Genomic DNA, 21041 nt, shown 5'->3' on the forward strand with positions numbered 1-21041 from the left:
TGGAAGTCCGCCGCCCCCACCTCCATCGCCGGCCTCCGCGCTGCCCCGCCGGCGGCGGGGGGGGGGTCTTAACCCGGCTTTAAAAAAAACCGACACAAAGAAACCCGGCGTGATTAACAAAACAAAAAAAAGGCGAAATAATAAAAAAATCCCGAAGCATGGGAACCCGCGGTTGACGGTGAGGGGGACTGGGGGGGGAGCGTCAGGCCGCGCGCGGGGGCGCTGAGCGAGAAGCCGCGGAGGCTCGGCCCCGGAACGGGAAGGGCTGCGGGGGTTACGGGGCTCTGCCCATCCCTCGGACAGACGGACGGACACACGGCCTCGGCCTGGGGCCGAGCAGCAGGCGGAGGCAGAAAGAGGGGAAGGGGCACCTCGCTCCCGGCCGCCGCCGGCAGTTGCGCCGCTTCCCTCCGAGAGCTGCGAGGGCGCAGCAGTTCGAAGGTTAGGGCTGCAAGAAAGCTGCAACGGTGCGTTCGGGGAATGCAATTTTTACCAGGTTTGGCGCGTAACTTTGTTACAGTTCTAAACATTCACCTAATGACTGCACTTCGCTAAATCAGACGGGCAGTGTACAGGGATCAAACGTCTAAGCATTTCCAGAGGTCAGGTTAGAACAGATGCAAAATCAAATATTAAAAATGAAATATACCTTAAAATTACTGAATTTTGAAGTAAATGCTGTTAACGTGTCAGGCTGATCTATGGTAACAATTTATTCTAGCCTTAAAGGTGTTGATAATTTTAGAATCAAGAATATGACACGCTTCTGTCCATTTAAAAATATTTTATTGTAAGATGCCACGTTCCACCTTTTTCCAGCTCTGGACCTTCACTGTGCTGGCACACACACCTAAAAAAGCGATCGTCGTGCCTTGGAAAGTTTTCCCAACGGTCTCCATTTTACTGATAGATTCTTCGTGGCTCACGCAGAATGACACCACCCTCCTGCATAGCTTTTTCAAATTCCTGAATCTTGTTTAAAAGACAGAGAGACAAGAATAAATACAAAGAAAAGCCATCAGCACCGAAGTATCAGTGGGGACACGTTATGTGGAGGGGCAGAGGTTAACAGCATCACTGAAGCACAATGCCAGGAACTGCAGTTTGTCAAAGCTACCCTTTTGAGTGTTGCAGGGATTGTCAAGCCACATAAGAAAATTAATGGTGGAGTAAAATTAATGCTTAACAAGGGCCAAATAAGCGTAAGGAGATGGGTACTTGCCGAGTCACAACGATATTCCCAGGGGATAACAGCTTTAAAGTTCACAAAGTTGATTCCTGCTTCCAAACAGCGCTGTGCCATTACACGGCCAAGGTTTCTGCATGCTGTTACTCCCTTGGGACTGTAGAGATGTCTCTTTATGGCCCACTCTCGGGTAGAGGCAGATACCACAACATCCCCGTTACAGCGCTCAACAAAGGCTTCTACGTAATGCTGTGTCCGCTCAAGCCGTAATCTGAGTGAAGGAAAGAAAGAATACGGGATTATGATGTCTTTTCCAGATGTATGGAGAGAACACCTTCAAATGCTTAAACATGTAAGTAACTCACTTTGTGAAACAAAATTGAATGTACTAGAACTATTAATATAATAATGAATTCTGGATATTGCTTTTATTATCTAGGGTTTTGCTTGTCAGGACATAAAATAGGACTCATATTACCAGTTCAGCAGAGTGAAATTCCAAGAGCAACTTTTCACCAGTTACTCAGGTGCACAGTCCTACGCTGCCTCACGCCAGCACGCACTCCAAACCAAGCACTGTCCACCTGCACAGTCCGGTACAGGTGCTTATGAGCTAGACCAGGGGAACGGCTCCAGCAGAAATGTAACTTCAGGTTCGCTACGCAGTCTCTGAAAGGCTTGTGGTTACACAGCAGGTGACAACTTGTCAGGATCAGCAAGTGGTCAAGCAGTGCTTCATAAGCCGTAACACATAACCACAGAGTACTAGGAGCAACTATTTCTTATCACATTGAGACAAAATCAGAGTTCCAGGTATGAACAAACTGGATGTGGTTCTCCCCTCAAGAACAAAATAATGATTTTGCATCCTCAGCTTAAAACGAACTTATTTTCCAGATGACAAGCAATCAGCATTTTCTTAAAAAACAAACAAAAAAAAACCCCCAAACTGACTATTACAGTGCCTCAAATAAAACAATGATGCATGGTCAACACAGGACTAGGATAATCCTAAATTAAACAGCAGTTGCTTAAGCAGTATTACTGCTACCTTAACAATAGACAGAAAGATCTTCAACATGTATGCTAACTTTGATATGATGCCAGCCTACTGTTCTCTGAGCACAAAAGATAGCTGTTGATTAAGAACAACTAAGGGGGCAACTGATTCAACAACTGAAAAAGTGCACTTTGTAGACATTCCACCTGGCAGGTTTCTGGGGTTTGGCTTTGTCTTGTTCGTTTGTTTTCTTTTGGAGTCTTCGTTTGTGCTGGTGACTTTCTGACTCACCTATGCCAGAATTCACGCTTTGGCCATGTTGTCTTCCAGCCACGCTCCTTCCTAGCCAGGGCCAACTGTTCCAAGTTCCGAGGATTCCTGTTAGTGAAGTCTGGGGCAACAACCTCATTTTCGCTTGTGTCCGCTTCGGTCTCAGTTTTGAGAGTGGCTGTAGTTGATGCAAAACGAAGACCTTGGGGAAAAACAGAACATAAAATCCCCCAGACTTAACAAAATATATATAATGCAGACAGTAGAACGAATACAAGACAGAATGATGCAGCCTGTAAAAGTTAGCAGGGCAAAACCTGGTTTTGTTTTGTTTTTTTTTTTTAGACACTTAATAGATGTATTACCAGAGCTCAACCTGTTTCTGCAATTCATCATGTGAACTGTAAGCTAAAAATGAAAAGCATATTAACACTGGTTAAAAACTCACGCTTGAAGTATAAACTCATGCATGACCAGAAGATCCCTAGCATTAAGGCTTTACAAAACACTGGAAGTACAGAAAGAACCAATAACAGCGCTACCAAATAACAAGGTAAAAATCCTCTATACTATCAGCCTAATCGTCACTAATTAACCTAACAAAGAGGAATCTAGAGTCAGGCTCGCACAGTCACTCTGCTACACAACTTTTCGGTCCAGAGAAGCAGCGGGAACCGCTCACCAGAGCGACGGGCAGCGTCTCTCCTTGTCAGACCGCCCGCCCCGGCCGGAGGCGCCCCAGCAGCGGCCCAGTCCCACAGTAACCCGAACGCCTATTACAAGCGGGAGCCCGGCACCGACTGGGGCCTGCGCACGGCGGAGCAGCCCTGGGATCACCCCGGGATCATCCCTCCGCCGGCAGCACGGCGCGGGGGGGCGGCGTGGAGCCTCCCTGCCGGGAAGGGCCGGCATGGCGAGCCGCAGAGCGGCTGAGCTTACCCGCTCTGCGCGCCTGGAGCCCGCCGGCCGCCAGCAGCAGGCGGCTGCGGCTGCTCAGCGCCATGGGGAGCCGGTGCCCGCCACAGCCTCGGGCGGCAGTCACCTGCCCGCCGCTCACGGGCAGCTGGGTGCCGCCATCTTGGCGAGGGCGGCACTTCCCCCGGAAGCCGGCCTCAAGGACTTCCGCCCGCAGTCGATGAGGTCAGGCAGAAGCGCCGGCCCAGCGCCCCCTCGGGAAGCTGCCCAGGGAAGGGTCTGGTTGTGTCTGACGCGTTCTACAGATAAAGTGGGAAACTCTTCCCCGACTCGGAGATGGTATTTGTTTTTTCCCCCTTGGAAAAGGGGCGCGAGGAGACACCGAACCGCAGAGACCGCGGCAATGTGTCCTGCAGCGGGCCCAGGAAGCGGGCTCCCGGTGCCTCTCAAAAGCCACGGGATGAGAGACCAGAGCCGCTACAAAAACTGCCTACCGTTATTAAAAGCAAAACCGCGCCTTTTGCGCTGCAGACCAGGGATCTACCGCTACTGACTCGGGCACAAGCAGCCCCGGGAGGCGTGCGATACCGCCGAGCTCCACGGCGGCGGCGGGCGCTGAGCCGCCCAGCCCTCTGCCCCTTCCCCGGCCACTGCAGGGTTATCCCGACCGCTTACAAGCCCGGCACCCTCGGCCGAGGGGAAGGTGGCGGCGGCTGCGGCTGCAGCCCTCCTCCGCCCAGGCCCGCTCCTCTGAGAGGAGAGAGATGCGGCGCGCACGCGCGCGAGCCCGCGCTACCTTCTAGAACCTGCTGGAAGCTTTCCTGCCCCCCTCACCCCACTCCCCCGGGGCGTGGCGGCTTTGTTCAACCGCGCCCACCAATCGCGGCTTGAGGCTGGGCCGCACCGCGCGCCTGGATTGGGCGGGCAGGGCGCGGCCCCGCCCCCCGCGCAGGCGGGGCCGTCCCCTCTCCCTCCACCCGCTCCCGCGTGGTGGGGGGTGGGGCGGCGTGTACCCAGCGTTCCCTGCGGCCCCTCTGGCCATTCCGTGGCTCCGCGCGCTGCCGTTCCGCTGGGCTTGGCGCGGCGGCCGGGCGGGAAGATGGCGGCGATGGAGGGACCCCTGGCTGTCTTCGGCGAGCGGACCAGCGGCGACACGATCCGCACGCAAAACGGTAACGGCCGCGCGCTGCCGGCGGGGGCTTGATGACCGGTGGAGGGAGGGGCGGCAAGGAGGTAACATGGCGCGGCCGTTCCCGCCGCCATGTGCTCACCCGGCTCTGCTCCCACCCGGGAAGGGTCTCGCCCTGCCGCCGGCTTCCCTCAGCCCCGAGCCGCTAGGAGCCCGGGGGGTGGTGGTGGGGGGTGGCACTGCTCTTTCTCCGCAGCGCCCAGGAGGAGAGGAGAGGCTTGCGCCATCCCGCGCCGCTCCCCAGCGTCTCGGTGGCGAAGTGATCCCGCGTCCCGTCCCCCCCTTCCTGGGGAGAAGCATCCAGCGGGAGGGGGGGCGGCAGGTGACCAGAGGCCGGCTCGGTTCCGTCCCGAGCTCGTAGGGCCTGAGCCGGCAAGGCCTGCAGACTGGTTGAGGAGGCTTGGTGGTGAAGGCGCGGCCGGGGAAGCTTACTGGTCAACAGCGCAGGGAACTAATCTGCTTCTGAAGGTGGGGACCGTCCTGAAGGTGGGGGTCTTTAGCTGTAGTTCTCAAAAACGTTCCACGTTTCTGAGGATTTTATGTCGAGTCCCGGGGGAAGGCTGCAAATTCCGAGACTGATCTCAGTTTCTGAGTAGATAAAAGACAAAGGAAGAAGCTGAAGACCTGCTTCCTGATGATCGCGACAGTCGCGCAGCTCTGATGATACTTGAGGTGGAACACTTAGAATGAAAATTACCTTAGCCTGCGGTTGAGATTCTACTTGACAATGGCACCTTTGGTACAACGGTTGTTTCTTTCAGAAAGCTGCCATTAGTTCTCTAAAGCCAAAGAAATAGTTACTTTTGTTTGGAGTTCAGAGTGAAGGTCTGAGTGGTAACTATTCCCATTATACTACCACTTTTTCAGTTTCCAGATTAAGTGGCTATGCTTGTGGGATAAAGGAAAATTTGCCATGGTCTGAAGGAAAAGGTTGATTGTATCTTTTTCCTATATGAAATTGGCAGAACATCCTTTAAAAAAGCAACTGTGTTAGAGGTTTCATGTTACTTTAGTTGTGACTAAAAGGTCATTTTTTACTTCCTTGACTTAGTTACGGAAGAAGTGTTTTGTTTCAGTCACGGACCTAGTTGGGACTAAAAAATATGTTACTAATTGATATATGGTGATACCATTGTTCTGTATCTGCCTAGCACTGAGGAGTAAATGAGAGTGAAGTTTCAAGCCATGAGTTGCTGCTGCCAAAAGAAACAGTGCTACCAACCTCTACTGAGTTACCACCACTGCTCTTCTGACCTCAGTAGTGTCCTCCATCTTACCAAGCCAGCAGAAAACTATTCTTTTTTTCTGATAAGTTAGTGTTACCAGCTTGGAGGGACGAGTGAGGTTTGGCACAGATTGTATTTTTGAATAGCAGCAAACTATTACTAGCTTAGCTAGGCAGAAACCTAATCCTAAATTAGGTCACTTTATCTCAAGTTTCTGAATTCCAGGTTCTTGGAATATTTTCTTGTAAACCTGAATCACCTTCAAGTTGGAAAGATAAAACTTTTTCTTTCATTTATGCAGTTACTGCTGCATCTGCTATTGCCAATATTGTGAAGAGTTCTCTTGGGCCAGTTGGTCTGGATAAGATGTTGGTGGATGATATTGGGGTAAGTAAGCTTTCTTTAAGAAGTGTCAGGAGGACTTGTATTCCTGTGTAAAAGTGCTTCCGCTTAGTGTGCTTCATAGGTTTAATGTGCACGTGCCTGGTTTTTTTCCATGGTTTTGAGACGGGGTAGGAGGAGAACTGTGGTAAAATTGAGCATCGGGTAATGTGTGCTACATCATTTTAGTTTAATCTGGTACTGTAGTTTATGTGGTACAGTTGTCTCTTTTCTACATGTAAGTTCTTGTCACCGCTTACAAGTATTGGTCAAATTCACAGGAATGAACATCACCATCAAAGTCAGGCCTTATGGTGGTGTTGACTTGTATGTCCTGGTCTCCACATTAGGAGAAATAACAAAAGAATTAATCCTATAACAATTTTAAAGCAGTATTTCGTATTTTAAAATATTTCAAGCAGATGAGGAAAGTTTGCCATTTTACAAGCTGTTGTAATAAAATACTGTGTTAGGGGGTATGTGCGAAATGTTTGATGAGCTTCTGTAACAAAGACTTTTCTGATAAAATGAAAGTGCCGGTTCTGCGCTGGTAACATTTCTGTTGGTAGAATGGGACTCCTGTTTAAAAAGAAGTAGTAAACATTTGGTATAAATAGTTATTTTATGGACATTTGTGAAGAATAATTAACTTTCATTTGTATGAATGTTATGAAACACACTAGTCAAAACATAACATATATATACTTTGTATTAACATTTGATTTCTGAAAATTAGGATGTGACCATTACTAATGATGGTGCAACCATTCTGAAGCTGCTAGAAGTGGAACATCCTGCTGCAAAAGTTCTTTGTGAGCTGGCAGATCTGCAAGACAAAGAAGTTGGTGATGGGACAACCTCAGTGGTATGTAGAAAGGTTTACAGTCAGGTACACCAAAAGTCAGTGTTTCATTATCACAATGCCGCTTTTAATTTCTCTGTTATGAATCTTGATGCAGTGTTGAACAATTATACATACAGAATAAAAAAAGCTTGCAGTTGACTGAATATAAGCAGGTATAATTCTAGGTTGCAAGTACTTGTTTCTGCCAAGTAGACGTTGGACAACTATTTGTGATTCTACTTTCCACTTAATGGCAATAGATAGTTATTTTGCTCATATAGAATACATGTATTTAATGTTTGTATTTCAAACAGGTAATTATTGCTGCAGAACTTCTAAAAAATGCAGATGAGCTTGTGAAACAGAAAATTCATCCTACCTCCATTATTGGTGGATACCGACTTGCTTGCAAGTAAGAAACTAATACAGTTGAAGTACGTTGCATTTTTTAAGGTACAATAAGTGCATGCTTTTTGTTTATTTCTGTATTTGTGTCTGTGTTAATACAGGCTTCTTGGTGCAAAGTGGATATAGTGTTTTGATTTGGGGGTGTGTCGGTTTTTTTGGTTGGTTTGGTTTGGGGGGGGTTCTATTTTGTGTTTCTGTAATCCCATAAAAATGTCACGTTCCCGTCCTAGAACCTGAGTCGATTTCATCCCTGTGTTCCTTGAGGTAACGTTTAGAAGGGCTGAAAACATGTAAGATTTTTGTCTTTTTGTGGGGGTGGAATTCTTTACCAGTTTTTGTCTTTATTCTACAGGGAAGCAGTTCGCTACATCAATGAAAATCTTATTATTAACACAGATGAATTGGGCAGGGAGTGCCTAATTAATGCTGCTAAAACATCGATGTCCTCTAAAATTATAGGAATGTATCCTTTAATTTGATCAAGTTAGTTAGGTGAGAGGGATTGGAGAGCCTGAGTAGCTAGGCTAGTTTCTTTCACAGCAGTTTTTATGAATGGGGTATAGTATGCAAGCTGTTGTTTTTATAAGAGGGGTGTGAAAAATATTTCACAGATGCTGTTATGTGGCATGGGAAAACATGTTCAGACTCGTCCAATTTATTTAAACCTGGTTAGGCACGTAACAGTAGCTTTAACAGTGTATTGTTTCCTTACAACATGGTGTGTTAGCAAGACTAGATAAGGAATTGTGTGAATGGAAGAACCTGTTGCAAATGTCAAGTACCTGGTGAGTGAAACTAGAGGAAAGAAGGTTGCATTTTACTCGATAGTCACAGAAAAACCTGCATTTTTTAGCTTTTGCACTAACAAGGGAATGCAGACTGACCATAGGATAGGTATATTTGTTAAGGAGCAAAAGGTGCGTAAAATGCAAACATCACGTTAGCCTGTCCTAATTTTCTTAGCAGTGTTTCAGCTTTAAGAATTACTCTCGTTCATTTAAGGCAATGGTAAAGAAAGCTAGCACTTCCATGCCTTTCTGGAGTTTGTTTTTTGGAATCAGTTTTTGACTCCTAGTTTGGGCACTATCAGTGACTTTTTTTTTTCTTCAGCATAATACTAGTTTTCTTCTTCAGTTTTAACCTTAACAACATTTTAGTGATGGTGATTTCTTTGCTAATATGGTGGTGGATGCTGCACTGGCAGTTAAATATACAGACCAGAAAGGTCAGGCTCGGTATCCAATCAACTCAGTTAATGTTTTGAAGGCACATGGCCGCAGCCAAAAAGAGAGCATACTTGTGAACGGTTACGCTCTGAACTGCGTGGTGGGCTCACAGGGTAAGAATGTGCTATGTTTCATAAAGCTTTTATGTGAACTCAGTCCTCTTAGTCTTTCTGCATGGATCTTCTTACTGACTGCATTAGTAGCAAATCGTGGGTTTTCAATTCTAGAAAAATTAAACAAAAACACAAAAAAACCTTACTGCTTCAGCAGTGGTTTCTCAGCTAGGGTCTGCCGGCTAGTAGTGATATGCAAAGTGTTGGTGAGTGACTATAGTTTCCCTAGCTCGGTAGCAGCATCATGATGCTGTGATCTTCTGGAACATAAATGCCTCCCTTGTGGGGAGCCAATGTCAGGTTTGTAGGGAACGGTTAACGTTTAGCACAGCTGTGTTGTGATTAAGTAACGTAACAGATGCGAGGCTGTCAGATTTTCGTGGTCATTCACATTTTGGGGATGGAGTCTGTAAAAAGGTAACAGAGGTTACAGAAGAGACTTTTAAAAAAAATAAATCCTTTCTGTGAAAGTCTATTAGGATTTTTCTGTTGTAGGGCAGAACTGGAAGTGAAGAAGCAAACTGAATAGAAATCTGAAATATGAAGTTAATGTTAGTTTTAATCTCTAATGCTAACTTGATGTTCTGTTAACTCAATTTGACAAAATCCTTTTTCTTTCTTGTTTCCTCTCATCAGGCATGACCAAGAGAATAGTTAATGCAAAGATTGCATGCCTTGACTTCAGCCTGCAGAAAGCCAAAATGAAGCTTGGTGTTCAGGTTGTTATCTCAGACCCTGAGAAGCTGGACCAGATAAGGCAGAGGTGTGTGGAAGCTTGAGTAACTGAGACAGTGGGGTTTCACAGGCTTGTTTTGGTCTCTTCAGTTGAGGTGGCTTGATGTAATTTTTGCTGAGTGCAAGAGGTAAAAATGTCTTAAATGTTAACATTTCCCAACAATACCAAATATTAATGGTAGAAGTCTTCATTTCTGGAGGCAGAACTAGCATTAGGTGAGTCTTCAAGAAATCCAAGTATGTTTGTGCAACGGTCCCTTCTTGCAGAGCTCTGCGTTAAAATTTCAGAAAATGGGTTGACAGAATGTGATTGTAGGTTTTTAAACACATTTTTAGAACTTTGTCTTTATCCTCTCAGAGAGTCGGACATTACCAAAGAAAGGATCCAGAAAATTTTGGCCACTGGTGCCAATGTTATTCTCACCACTGGAGGTATTGATGATATGTGTCTGAAGTATTTCGTTGATGCTGGTGCTATGGCAGTACGAAGAGTTGTAAAAAAGGACCTTAAACGGATTGCTAAGGCATCTGGAGGTTTGTATATATAAAAATATCTCTTTTTTAAAGTAATTGTTGTTAGGGTATTAGTAACTAATTTTCAAAATATGGCTTCTTAACATGCAAGCCATGCAAGCGGAGGATGAGTAGAGCTGAGCCACTCTTCTAAGGTTTTAACTTCACTGTTGCGTTTAAGGGACTTCTGTCAAGGTAGAAGAGTACTGTAAGAGTTGACTGCTGAAGATTTACAGTGGGGAAAAAAAAAATGGTGCCTTGCACTGGGAAGACTGTCCTCTTGTGGAAATGGGAGCCAGAATCTGTAGTTACTTAGAAGTCTTTATTAAGCACACATTGATAAGCCTCTGTTTGGAGAGTTGTGTTAAGCACATTGTTTTAGGAGTTATTAATGTGTCTTGAACTATCTAATCATTAAATACATACTGAAAAAAATTCTGGTTCTTGACAGATTTTTATCTGTCAATTCTTAAATTTACAAGAAAGCATTTTCATTATGGTAAAGCACAGGAGCCTGTACTAGCTGTGGAAAAGTACGTGCTGTAGAAGTTGAGCAAAAAGAACAGTATGGATTATAAACTGTGGAATATTGAATTGCTGAGAAATGCTGTTGAATTTAAGAAAAACCTGCTTAGGCTGCTTGTATTTCTGTTTTCAATTCCTATTTTTCTTCCTCTGTGCCTGTTCTGGGAAGTCAGCAAAGGATGTGCTGGAATTGAATGCTAATTTCACTTTTTTTTTGTTAAAGCAACTGTTTGTTCGACCCTTGCAAACCTTGAAGGTGAGGAGAGTTTTGAGGCATTAATGCTGGGACAGGCGGAAGAGGTGATTCAAGAGAGAATCTGTGACGATGAGCTGATTCTAATCAAGAAGTAAGGATCCTTTTTAAAATACTCAGTTTTGTATACACTTTCCACTACGTTTGAGATAAAATCCCATTTATTTACTTCCACGCTATCTCAGTGGTTTGAGTAGTTATATGCATGGGAAAGAGTATACAAGTCCACTGCAGATTAGAGGTGAGAGTATCAGTAATCTCTTTTGCTGGGGCTGGACACGTGTTTCATCAAAGGGAATTTTGGTTTTTTTTAATGGGTAAGAAGAGCAACAATTGCTAACTGTCCACACACATGCTGTTTTCCCTTTAAGTTTTTAGTATGCCAGTGCAGTCTGCTGCCTGAAGACTTGAGTATCAGCTTGTTTAACAAGAACATAGCTTGGATTTTAACTATTCCACGGCTTCAATATCCCTTCTCAGTGTTCAGCTTCCTGTATTCTCATTTGTGTGTGAATGAAATAATCTGACCATGGAACTTGTGTGGAAGCTACATGACTGCTTATACTGTAACATTGGCAGTCATCAGCTCACTTGATGGCTATGCAGAAGAGAAATTTTAGTATCTAGTTACATTTCCCCCCTGTTTGATGGGAAAACGTCTTGTCTGTCATAGTCAGGTAGCTTTCTCTAAGACTAAAACTCAAACTAGGTTCTTGTGTATTAGAAATTAAAATACTAAGTTACAATGTACATATGCTGGAAGGGTGCATAACAATATTAAGATTTTCTTTTAAACTTTGAAAGAATCTGGCTCAACTGAACTTGGCTTTAGAAGAAGAATTGTAGCAAGAAGAGGTTTAGTTTATATTCTGTTCAACACAGCTAACTTCTGATTCCTTTTTTCCTCTAGTACAAAGGCTCGTACTTCAGCATCAATTATCTTACGAGGAGCTAATGACTTCATGTGCGATGAAATGGAACGATCTATACATGATGCTCTCTGTGTTGTTAAAAGGGTATTGGAATCCAAGTCTGTTGTCCCAGGTGGTGGTGCTGTAGAGGCAGCACTTTCAATATATCTTGAAAATTATGCAACCAGCATGGTAAGCCTTGCACAAAGAAGTAACAGTGTGCATGTGTTAAACTAGGACAATGTGAATTTTCAAGCAATTATTTTCTTCTTCTAGAAGTGGGTTCTGTGGTTCATGAAAACCTAATCATCTTAGAGAATGCAAGCTGCTGCTTTAAAATGGAGGATGAGTTATTCTTTCTCTGATAATTAGGCTAGATGTTCCTTTGACAAAAGAATAGGTTTTGCATGTCAAAACCCCTACCTGCTATTGACACTCTTCATCATGGCTGTAGTGTTTCCTCTTTTGTTGCAGCAATTGGTTTAAAAACTTTTTTCTCTTTCTAGGGATCACGTGAACAACTTGCAATAGCGGAATTTGCAAGATCCCTCTTAATAATTCCAAACACATTGGCAGTAAATGCCGCTCAAGATGCGACAGATCTTGTTGCAAAGTTGAGAGCATTCCACAATGAGGCTCAAGTTAACCCAGATCGCAAAAATCTGAAATGGCAAGTATCTGTCTGTAGGAAGGCCAAGTGGGTTGGTGACTTAGATGGAAAATTGTTCTGCCTGTTTACTGAATCATGATTTGCATGTAAAAAAGGGTGTAGGTTATCACTGAACTTTTCTCCCTCTGTCCTTCAGTCCTACGCATGTGTCACTGGGACCTAGTAGTAGTTAGAAAGCGTACTCCCAGCTGTATTTCTGCTTCTTCTACCTCTCCATCTGACTATTTCTTATTTGCAGGATTGGTCTTGACTTGATCAATGGGAAACCTCGTGATAACAAGCAAGCTGGTGTCTTTGAACCAACCATGGTTAAAACTAAGAGCCTGAAGTTTGCAACAGAAGCTGCAATTACTATTCTTCGAATTGATGATCTTATTAAACTGCACCCTGAAACTAAAGAAGAGAGAGGGTGCTATGAGGATGCAGTTCACTCTGGAGCACTTGAAGAATAACTTAGGTTTTATTTATGTTTGTCTAACTTACACTTCCCACTCTTGTAACTAAGATGTTAATAAAACAAGTGGTTGAATGCTGCTGCTATTTTCTTGTGAACAAATTAATTTTTGGAAGTGAGGTTGGTACTTGTGTTGAGAATTTAAGCTTTAGTGTCTGCTAATAACTAGAGCCCCTGCAGTAGCCACTAACCATTTTGTCAAGGTAGTGATTGAGTGGCAAAAAGTAATGGAGTAAGCTTATTGTTTAATTTTAGGCAAAACAAACAGATGTAAGCTCCTTGATTAGAAGTTTATTAGTAAACTGTTTCAAAGCTAGTTAACACTTGCTATTCATTCATTCATTAACGTTCATCTCTCGACGCACATGGCTATTCCCATTCCTCCTCCAATACAGAGAGCAGCAACACCACGTTTTCCACCTGTTCGTTCCAGGGCATGTAGAAGAGTAACAAGGATGCGACAACCAGAGGCGCCAAGAGGGTGGCCAAGAGCAATAGCTCCACCTTGGATATTAATCTAAAAAAAAAAAAAAAAAGCCAATACAGAATATTGAGTTAAGAAATCATTTCACTGGCTTAGCTTGGTTTCAAGGTGAATGACTTCACTGGATATAGTCCTTGATTGTGAATAAGCCTGAAACTGCTACCTCCATTTCAAGGAGAAATTGGACATGGATGCAACAGCTGTTAGTATTTCTTCTGAAAGGGGCCCATCTTTACTCTCTGAAGATAATTCAGGTGATAATCAAGGCATGTTTAGGGCGGGGAGGGTAATGACCGCATTTTTTGCCATCACTGGAAGGATACAGTGGCAAATACACTTCCAGCAGCAAGTTCAACTGCTGAAGTTAATTACAAGTATGCTCAAGCAGTTACCTGGCTTTGCATACAAATGCACTGTAACGCGGTTTTAGGCTGTTCAGCTATGAAAGGATGTGCCTGCCAGCAAAGCCAGGCTACAGCAGAGTAGCATACAGAAATGCCTACTGGCATTCCCATCCTTTTTGCTTATGGCAAAGCGATTGCAAGAGGACCCTCCTTGCCTCTTTGGAATACAATCCAGATGCACAGAATGGAACAACTTCAAATTACAGAAGGCAAACTAATTACGGCCTCAAACATACTCGTTACCTTTTCTGGATTTACTTTCAGTTCTTTTGCTATTGCAACAGATAGCGATGCAAAGGCTTCATTAATTTCAAACAGGTCAACTTGTTCCAGAGTCCAGCTGGCTTTGTCAATCTGAGAAAACAAAATATAGAGAGGCTTTATTTATTACCTTTTAGGTCTTCCTCAGCACCAGAGGAAGCTTTTTGTAAAACAAATTTGGTGATTTGAAACCACCACTTCTAACAAGTTGAAGGAAACAAAATTTTTTATAGCTAGGGTTGATGACAGAATTCTTGAAGACAACAGACAGGATTTCAGTGTTGGCAGAAGTCAGTACAGTGTGCTATAAAATGCTGGCTGCTCTTAAAAAATGTTGATTCATTTTACATACATAGTGGTGCTGCAATTGTGGGAATCAAACTGTATGTAGCGCCCTTAATAGAACAAGCACTGTTTTCAAAAGTAGGTTTTAACAGATACAAGAGCAAGTTTTTCAGGACATAAGTCTGGTTTCATCAGATTTTTACACAGGAAATAGTGAAATGATGATTAGTGATGGGTGTCAAGTGTAGTTTGTCCAGTAGAGACAGTATGGAATCCATTCACCTTCTGGGAAAAGTCTTTAAGATTTACTATGTTGTTGTAATGCTAAAATGCATGGCCTAGTCATTCTTTCACTGTGAAGTGCTACTATGAAATTCTGAAGAGATATACTGATAATACATGGAGGGTGTGAAGTGTTTGATAACACACAAAGCTTATATCATGAAGTAGTGTGCCCTTTTTCAAAGTACCTATAAAATTATAGGTACTGTTAAATACAGGTTGTCTGTTCTACAAGTTAAACTAAAACTGTGTATTGTGTATACGTTTATAGCATTCTTGATGTAAAAGAACAGTTTGAGATCTGGTAAGACAAAGCTTCAGCATTACAGTTTTTCTCATGAAAAGCCACAGAGGTTGGGTGAGTTCAAGTTAGGCTTCTACATTGCCAGAACATTTCAGAGGTGAACAAAACAAGGCCTTCACAGTATAAATAAAACTAAGAAGGAATACTAAAAGCAAATCTATCCTTATCAGCTGTACAAGAGCTCTTTTCATGCTCAATTTCATAGCTGTTTTAATATAACCAGCTGGGGTTGCCATGGGCTACGTCTGTATTAGCAAGCAGTGTGGTGCCATAGGGGCTGCTCACGTGGAGCATTTTATTTGAGACCCTTGTCCTGTGGACTGAACACAGAGCGCATTAGTGGGTGCAATAATGGTCTGAGCACATTAGATGTGGTTCTGGAGCGTACCTTCTTGTTTAGTTTCATCTGAAAGGAGTCCAATTCGCGTGCTCCAACCCTTTCACAGGGCAAACTAAAACACAGAGGGCACCATCACATTTGCTAAGGCAGAGGCACTCACTGACCCTTCTCTCAGTGTTGTACTATTGCAAATACAACCAGGCAGTGATCTGAAATTAATCCAGCCAGACAGCATCAGAACGGTATCGCGGCAGGACCAAATCATCCCCAAATTAGGTTAGCATACACATCCATGAGACTTGATCTTTAGCCTCACAGATTATCTAGGTGGCCTTTCACAAACCCGCCTAGTTAATGCTCTGAACTCTATTCATAGACCTATACTTTTTTTTTTTTTTCCAATGAGTAAGCACTAGCCTGGTAGCACTAGAACCCTTAATCTTACATTCGCTCCCCTATTTTAAGTCTTGTTTTCACTTAGTTTATTTTTTCTACTGAATTTTCCTTAGAATATTGAAAAAACAACTCATGGCCAGGAAATTAAAGTAATTACAAGCAAGATTTTTTAAATAATAGATACATAGATAATTACTTACAGCTTGCTTTATTGCTGAAATGGGCCCTACTCCCATTATAGATGGATCTATGCCTGTCTGAGCCCAAGATACAATCCGAGCCAAAGGCATAAGACCCCTCCTAGCAGCTTCCGATTTCTTCATTAGAATTACAGCTGCAGCTCCATCATTTATACCTGTGGAATGACAAACTTGTATGCATTTGTTTGGGTTTATGGCTTTTACTGTACCACCTTTTCCTGCTTGTTCACATCCTACACAAAACAAAAATCGCACATCTTTTATTGGTTTAGGTCAGTATTGTTCAGATCAGCCAAGTCTGACCTCTGACACAAACAGTTAAAATGGGTAACATATCTATACTGCCGTAAATGTGACGTTTGTGATTTCTCTTTGGAAACCAACAGGTGTAAGAATTGAGGCAAATGTGAAAAAGGACCACATCAGATTTATTAAGTAGACTTTGGAAGAGGCAGCATGAGGACCAAGGAAGAAGTTTCAAAGCTGCCTGAGGTAGGAGACTTAGTCCCACAGGACTAACATTTTTCAAATATGAATTGTTAAGTTTTCCTTTGTCCAGACCTGCAGTATTAGAAACCACTAGACAGCTAGTTTTAGAAACAGAGGATGTAGTTTCTATTTGTTTCAGCCTACCAAATATTGCTGCTGTTATCCAAACACTTGTATTGCTTCATAGAAAGCAAGCAAAAGACAACTCATTGTTAAAGAATTCCTCCACCACAGTTATATTCAAGTTCTACCTACGCTGTCAAACACGTTGCCATTTCCTGCAAGATATATTCAGCAGTAACCACACGGCAGCCTAACCCCTCGCAGAGACCCTGCCTTGAGCCACAAGCAGCTACTGTTTTCCATTTTGGTTTTAGCCAGATGGACCAACCTGAAGCATTAGCTGCTGTTACCGTCCCAGTTCCATCTGTCAGGAAACAGGGCTTTAACTTTGCCATTGTTTCCAAGTTGCTCCCATGTCGAGGATGTTCATCCATTTTAACTTCTATAGGACCTGCAAAACAGAGCGTTATACTTGCAGGAGGGTCCAAACACACAGACACGTCTTGAACAGAAAGCCACCACAAACAACAGGCTGATCGAGAATATATGCCATATTCCTTTTAACCAAAAAGCCATCCTTGTGTCAGAGATATCTTCTGACTCAGTGCAGTTTAACCAATTGCTCTAACCCTCCAGCTGCTTCTAGCAGGACAGACAGCTCTGGGTTTTCTGAGACAAACACTAGCAACTAAAATACTGTCTAGTTGTACAAAAGCAGATCTTATTCTTGCTGTTCCTAAGCCAGTAGCTTCTCTTCCAAGCAGAAGGCTATCTCCCAAATGATACTTGTAGGAATCTTGTCGCAAAGAGTAGTCAAGTGTCATTAATTATTATTATCTAAACTGGCACCAGGAAAGCCCTTCATTCGTTTGTAACCAGCCTAATGCCAGAACTTTTCCCACGGGGTCTATTCAATGTAAATGTTGAACAACTGATTCTTGATTTCTGTTTGGAAAATTCAGTTTTTGCATCCACCTCACAAGGAGCTGGGGGAATTCCCCTGCTCTAGAAACAGACCTTTGGCTCAAGCACCATAATAGATCTGTTTATATCCCTAACAGACCTGAAAAGAAGCACACCTAATATAAGTAACTTAACCTAGTTAATTAACTAGTAACCCTAATTATTGTCTCTGCATATTTTACTAGGTGGCAAGGTTTGCCAGATCAACGTGACTGTTTTAAGTTTGGTGCAGCAGGACTCCAACGAAATGAAAAATACTGATTTTTGTACCTCATCCAAGCCTAGGTTAAGTCAGCAGTTTGCCTGGGTAGTAATTACATCTCCAATAAAACATAGTAGTAGTATTTGCAGAGAGCTACACTTAGATATTCCACATTTGTGTTGCTTCTCTCTTATCTAAAAAATAACCACTGAAAGGTGAAAAAGAGAGCAAAAGGCTACACACTTACAGAACAGCTTACAGAAAAGGCTGTGTAAGTGGGAAACCATCCACTGCTTATAAGAGACATAGTAGAAAACAGATTTTTTTCTGTAAAATCATTATCCATTCGCACCTACCTTTTTTAGAAGGTACAAGAACAGGAACAATTTCTTTTGTAAAATAGCCAGCTTTCTGTGCTGCCTCTGCCCTGTTTTGTGACTGTACAGCAAATTGGTCTTGTTCCCCTCTGCTGACTTGCCACTGATTGGCCACATTTTCGGCTGAAATAGGAGCAAAATGCAAATTGCCATCAGGAAATGCTAAAATTTTAAGTTGTAAAATTGTAAGCAAAAAGGTAGTCATTAATGTTTGCTGTAGCAAGCAGCCAAGCTTGTTGAACAGTTTTCGTTCTGATTTCCTCGTTTTGTTTGCTCATGATTCTCTACTGTATTTTCTTTGGAAGGTAAAAATTTCTGTGTGGGATCTCCTCCCACCCAGATGGTATCCCAAGTTAAATACAAATGCAAACAAGCTTTTCTAGTTTATTGCTTCTCTGGACTACTATGCTCAGGTCTCTCTACAGCTACTTCAGAGGAGGGAACGGTTTGGAAGTTATTCTGTTTCATAAGCAGGGTCTGAAAAAGCAGTTGGCTGACTATCCCATCCAGGATGCAATAATCTGAAGTTGCAGAACCATGTGTATCCACAGTACACTTTACGCAATTCCTGCCAACTGTAAATCTGTGCTGCTGAATGCTTCAGTTACGTACAGGGATTATTTTGCTTATTTTTGCTGAAATTAAATAAATTGCTCAGATGCAAAAGAGATGCATTGAGATTAGCTGAGACAGAAAAAAACCCAGTAGCTTTACAAACAAAGCAGAAAATGCCTTCAATGCCTTTCAGTATTAGGGATTTCTTTCTTTTTCATGACTACAACTTAAGGGCAGCTTGAAACACCTTATTTGAAACTTCAGATTTCTGAAATTTCCTGTCAGTGAATTCTTCCCCCCTTCCCAGTTAACCATTTCATTTTCTGGACTGTCACCACTTACCTGTTATACCCATATGATACTGATAAAATGCATCTGTAAGGCCATCAAGGATTACAGTGTCCTGCAAGGAAGCCTCTCCCATTTTCACCCCAGCTCGCATGTGAATCACATGAGGTGCCTGCAAGAAGGTATTGTGAAAGGAGTTAGATGTTTTATATCTCCAGTGCACAATACAGTCAGAGAGCTGAAGAGACAGACCCCTGCCATGCGGCTGTAGGTAGCTACCCCAAATCCCAGCAGTCTTCATGGCTGCCCGCTCTGTCTCTCCCTCTGAAGTCTGCCAGCCATGGGTGGTATGTGTTTGCATGGCGCCTTTTCAGTAGCTAGAGTATCAGGCCTTTTTTTTTAATAAAAAAAAAAAAAAGCTACTGAAGTCAATTGTTGCACATGTAAATTCATTCCCAAGTACAGAAACTAAAGCTACTCTTTCAATCTGCCTCCAGAGAGTTATAAGTACAGGGTTTCAACACAACTTAATGCTGTTTGCTCCCAGCAAGTCAGCGCAATGCGAGTGCAATCGTTTGCTTTACCTTGCTCATACTTTCCATGCCTCCTGCGACCACGATGCTGGAGTCTCCTGTCAGTATGGACTGAGCAGCCAGACATACTGCTTTCAAGCCTGACCCACAGATCATCTGGCAGCTCCAGGCAGGCACAGAGTAAGGGATTCCTGCAGCAACACTCGCCTGCCGGACAGGGTTCTGGCCAGCACCTGCAGGAACAGGCAGCATTTTTCCTTTGTCTGTTCTTAACAAAACAAATGTCAGCCTTGTCACTTTTCACAACAGGTACCCGACTCCACCAAAATTTAGCGCTCGGTCCTATTTTCAGTTGGTAGAGAACTTGGTGAGAAAAGTTCCCAGCAGTAATCTGTAAACAGGAGCTCAGTTACCTCACTCATGTATATTGTTGATCAATAAAACACCTGCAAGGTCAGGGACTTGCTACTGATAGTTTCATATCTGCAACGCTGCTTTGGATGGCAGGTCAGATGAAACACCAACTTCAAATTAGCACTAGCCTGTTGTATGTGTATAAAATGAGAGCTCATTTAAATTGCTACTTGCTGAAGGGTTTCTCTGACATCTTCTGTACATCACCAGCAGACAACTTTCCCTAAGAGTTCCTATGGAAACCAAAGGCACAATTATGCAAATACAGTCCCCAAAGCTTCCATTCTTTGTTGTAATACTGATGGGAGAGAATAGGAGCACTATATTCAAAGAAAACATTCTTCATCTGCATCTCCCCAGGCCAAAGTAATGCTAGCTCTTTGTATGCAAAGAAACAGATAAGGAGAGCACATCATTCAGCGAGCTAAAAATATCTGGATCAGCTTTAAGTAAGACAAAAATATTTATTTCCTTTATTTTCTTCCACCATCTTTAAAAATACAAACCTGCCCTATGACTCTACTGATTAAACATTAGCCTGGCAAAAGCAGGGGACCGTTCAAAACAAACAATTCCCTATCAGCCGCATTTCCTTTAAATCAAAACATTTGTCTCGGAGCAAGTGTCTCGGAGCAAGGTCAGTCTTGCAGATAAACACAAATGCAGGCCTCGCACCTCAGCGTTATCGCTGCTTAGGATGTTAAATTTAGGAGAGGAGACGAGAGGACCAACGCGAAAGAAGGGATGCTGTAACAGAGAGAAGAAACCGACTTTCACGCGTAGACCGTTAAGCCGCTTTGGGGATCTAACCCCCCGCCCCATCCTTCCCAAAAGCCCAGCAGCGGCTCTGGTCACCCGGCGCGCACGGAGAGGGGGCCGAGCCGCCGCTCAAGCCCTTTGTGAACGACGAACCGCGCCCTCAGCGGCCGGCGATCGCGCCCTGAGCCACCGCCACGGGCTCTTCCCGCGGGGGAGCTAAGGAGGGACGTGGCCGTGCAGAGCGAGAGCCCGGCCCGCGAAGGGGGGATCCCCGCCGCCGCCCCCCTACCTGCCGTGAGGACCTGCCCCAGGATCACCTCCGACACCTCCTCGGGGGCCAGCCCGGCCCGCCGCAGCACCTCACGGATGACGGCGGCCCCCAGCTCGTGGGCCGGCAGCGCCGACAGGCCGCCGTTGAAGGAGCCTGGGCGGACACAGAGGGAGAGAGCTCAGCACCGGCCCCGGGCGGGAACACCCGCACCGCCCGGCCCGGCCCGGCCCCTCACCGACGGCCGTCCTGGCGGCGGAGACGAAGACGACGGGGTCCGCGCTCATGGCGGCAGCGGTGGCGGGTGCGGAGCCGGCGCTGAGGAGCGGGAGCGGGAGCGGCGGCCGCGGCCGGA

At 44.2% G+C, this 21041-nt stretch overlaps 3 protein-coding genes across 6 annotated transcripts; 1 reads left to right on the plus strand and 2 right to left on the minus strand.

Annotated features, from left to right (window-relative positions):
• Positions 1-774: 774 nt before the first annotated feature.
• On the minus strand, positions 775-3940 carry MRPL18 (mitochondrial ribosomal protein L18). Its single transcript, XM_010584487.1, has 4 exons — positions 3396-3940; positions 2478-2658; positions 1223-1457; positions 775-972 (listed from the first exon to the last, which is right to left on the minus strand). The coding sequence occupies exons 1-4, from the start codon at positions 3457-3459 to the stop codon at positions 901-903; spliced, it is 552 nt and encodes a 183-aa protein (XP_010582789.1). The 5' UTR covers positions 3460-3940; the 3' UTR covers positions 775-900.
• Positions 3941-4353: 413 nt separating this feature from the next.
• TCP1 (t-complex 1) lies at positions 4354-12905 on the plus strand. 4 transcript variants are annotated; one of them, XM_010584490.1, is made up of 13 exons: positions 4459-4543; positions 5094-5394; positions 6088-6173; positions 6904-7032; positions 7326-7423; positions 7772-7882; positions 8577-8758; positions 9395-9521; positions 9852-10027; positions 10755-10878; positions 11695-11887; positions 12202-12365; positions 12604-12905. In XM_010584490.1, the coding sequence occupies exons 3-13, from the start codon at positions 6153-6155 to the stop codon at positions 12815-12817; spliced, it is 1539 nt and encodes a 512-aa protein (XP_010582792.1). In that variant the 5' UTR covers positions 4459-4543; positions 5094-5394; positions 6088-6152; the 3' UTR covers positions 12818-12905. The 4 variants fall into 4 exon arrangements, with proteins under 4 accessions (XP_010582791.1, XP_010582792.1, XP_010582793.1 ...); XM_010584491.1 differs by having other exon boundaries at positions 5094-5385; XM_010584489.1 differs by lacking the exon at positions 5094-5394 and having other exon boundaries at positions 4354-4543.
• Positions 12906-13101: 196 nt separating this feature from the next.
• On the minus strand, positions 13102-20973 carry ACAT2 (acetyl-CoA acetyltransferase 2). Its single transcript, XM_010584493.1, has 9 exons — positions 20925-20973; positions 20708-20842; positions 19297-19478; positions 18767-18884; positions 17849-17992; positions 16656-16778; positions 15776-15930; positions 13951-14061; positions 13102-13336 (listed from the first exon to the last, which is right to left on the minus strand). The coding sequence occupies exons 1-9, from the start codon at positions 20971-20973 to the stop codon at positions 13169-13171; spliced, it is 1185 nt and encodes a 394-aa protein (XP_010582795.1). The 3' UTR covers positions 13102-13168.
• Positions 20974-21041: the final 68 nt, after the last annotated feature.

The sequence above is a fragment of the Haliaeetus leucocephalus genome, unplaced genomic scaffold, assembly GCF_000737465.1.
Source record: "Haliaeetus leucocephalus isolate CR32 unplaced genomic scaffold, Haliaeetus_leucocephalus-4.0 Scaffold992, whole genome shotgun sequence".
NCBI lineage: Eukaryota > Metazoa > Chordata > Aves > Accipitriformes > Accipitridae > Haliaeetus > Haliaeetus leucocephalus.

Bases quoted from the DNA above. Each gene is read 5' to 3' on its own strand.
- TCP1 (XM_010584489.1), top strand. From the start codon at position 4,471: ATGGCGGCGATGGAGGGACCCCTGGCTGTCTTCGGCGAGCGGACCAGC. The intron at 7,033-7,325 runs GTATGTAGAAAG...TATTTCAAACAG, and splicing joins GTGATGGGACAACCTCAGTG to GTAATTATTGCTGCAGAACT. The intron at 10,028-10,754 runs GTTTGTATATAT...TTTTTGTTAAAG, and splicing joins GATTGCTAAGGCATCTGGAG to CAACTGTTTGTTCGACCCTT.
- MRPL18 (XM_010584487.1), bottom strand. From the start codon at position 3,459: ATGGCGCTGAGCAGCCGCAGCCGCCTGCTGCTGGCGGCCGGCGGGCTC. The intron at 2,659-3,395 runs GTAAGCTCAGCC...TTTTTCCCCAAG, and splicing joins GCTCCAGGCGCGCAGAGCGG to GTCTTCGTTTTGCATCAACT. The intron at 973-1,222 runs GCAAGTACCCAT...CTTTTAAACAAG, and splicing joins GGGAATATCGTTGTGACTCG to ATTCAGGAATTTGAAAAAGC.
- ACAT2 (XM_010584493.1), bottom strand. From the start codon at position 20,973: ATGAGCGCGGACCCCGTCGTCTTCGTCTCCGCCGCCAGGACGGCCGTC. The intron at 16,779-17,848 runs GTAGGTGCGAAT...TCTGTTTTGCAG, and splicing joins TCTTGTACCTTCTAAAAAAG to GTCCTATAGAAGTTAAAATG. The intron at 13,337-13,950 runs GTAACGAGTATG...TTTTTTTTTTAG, and splicing joins TGAAAGTAAATCCAGAAAAG to ATTAATATCCAAGGTGGAGC.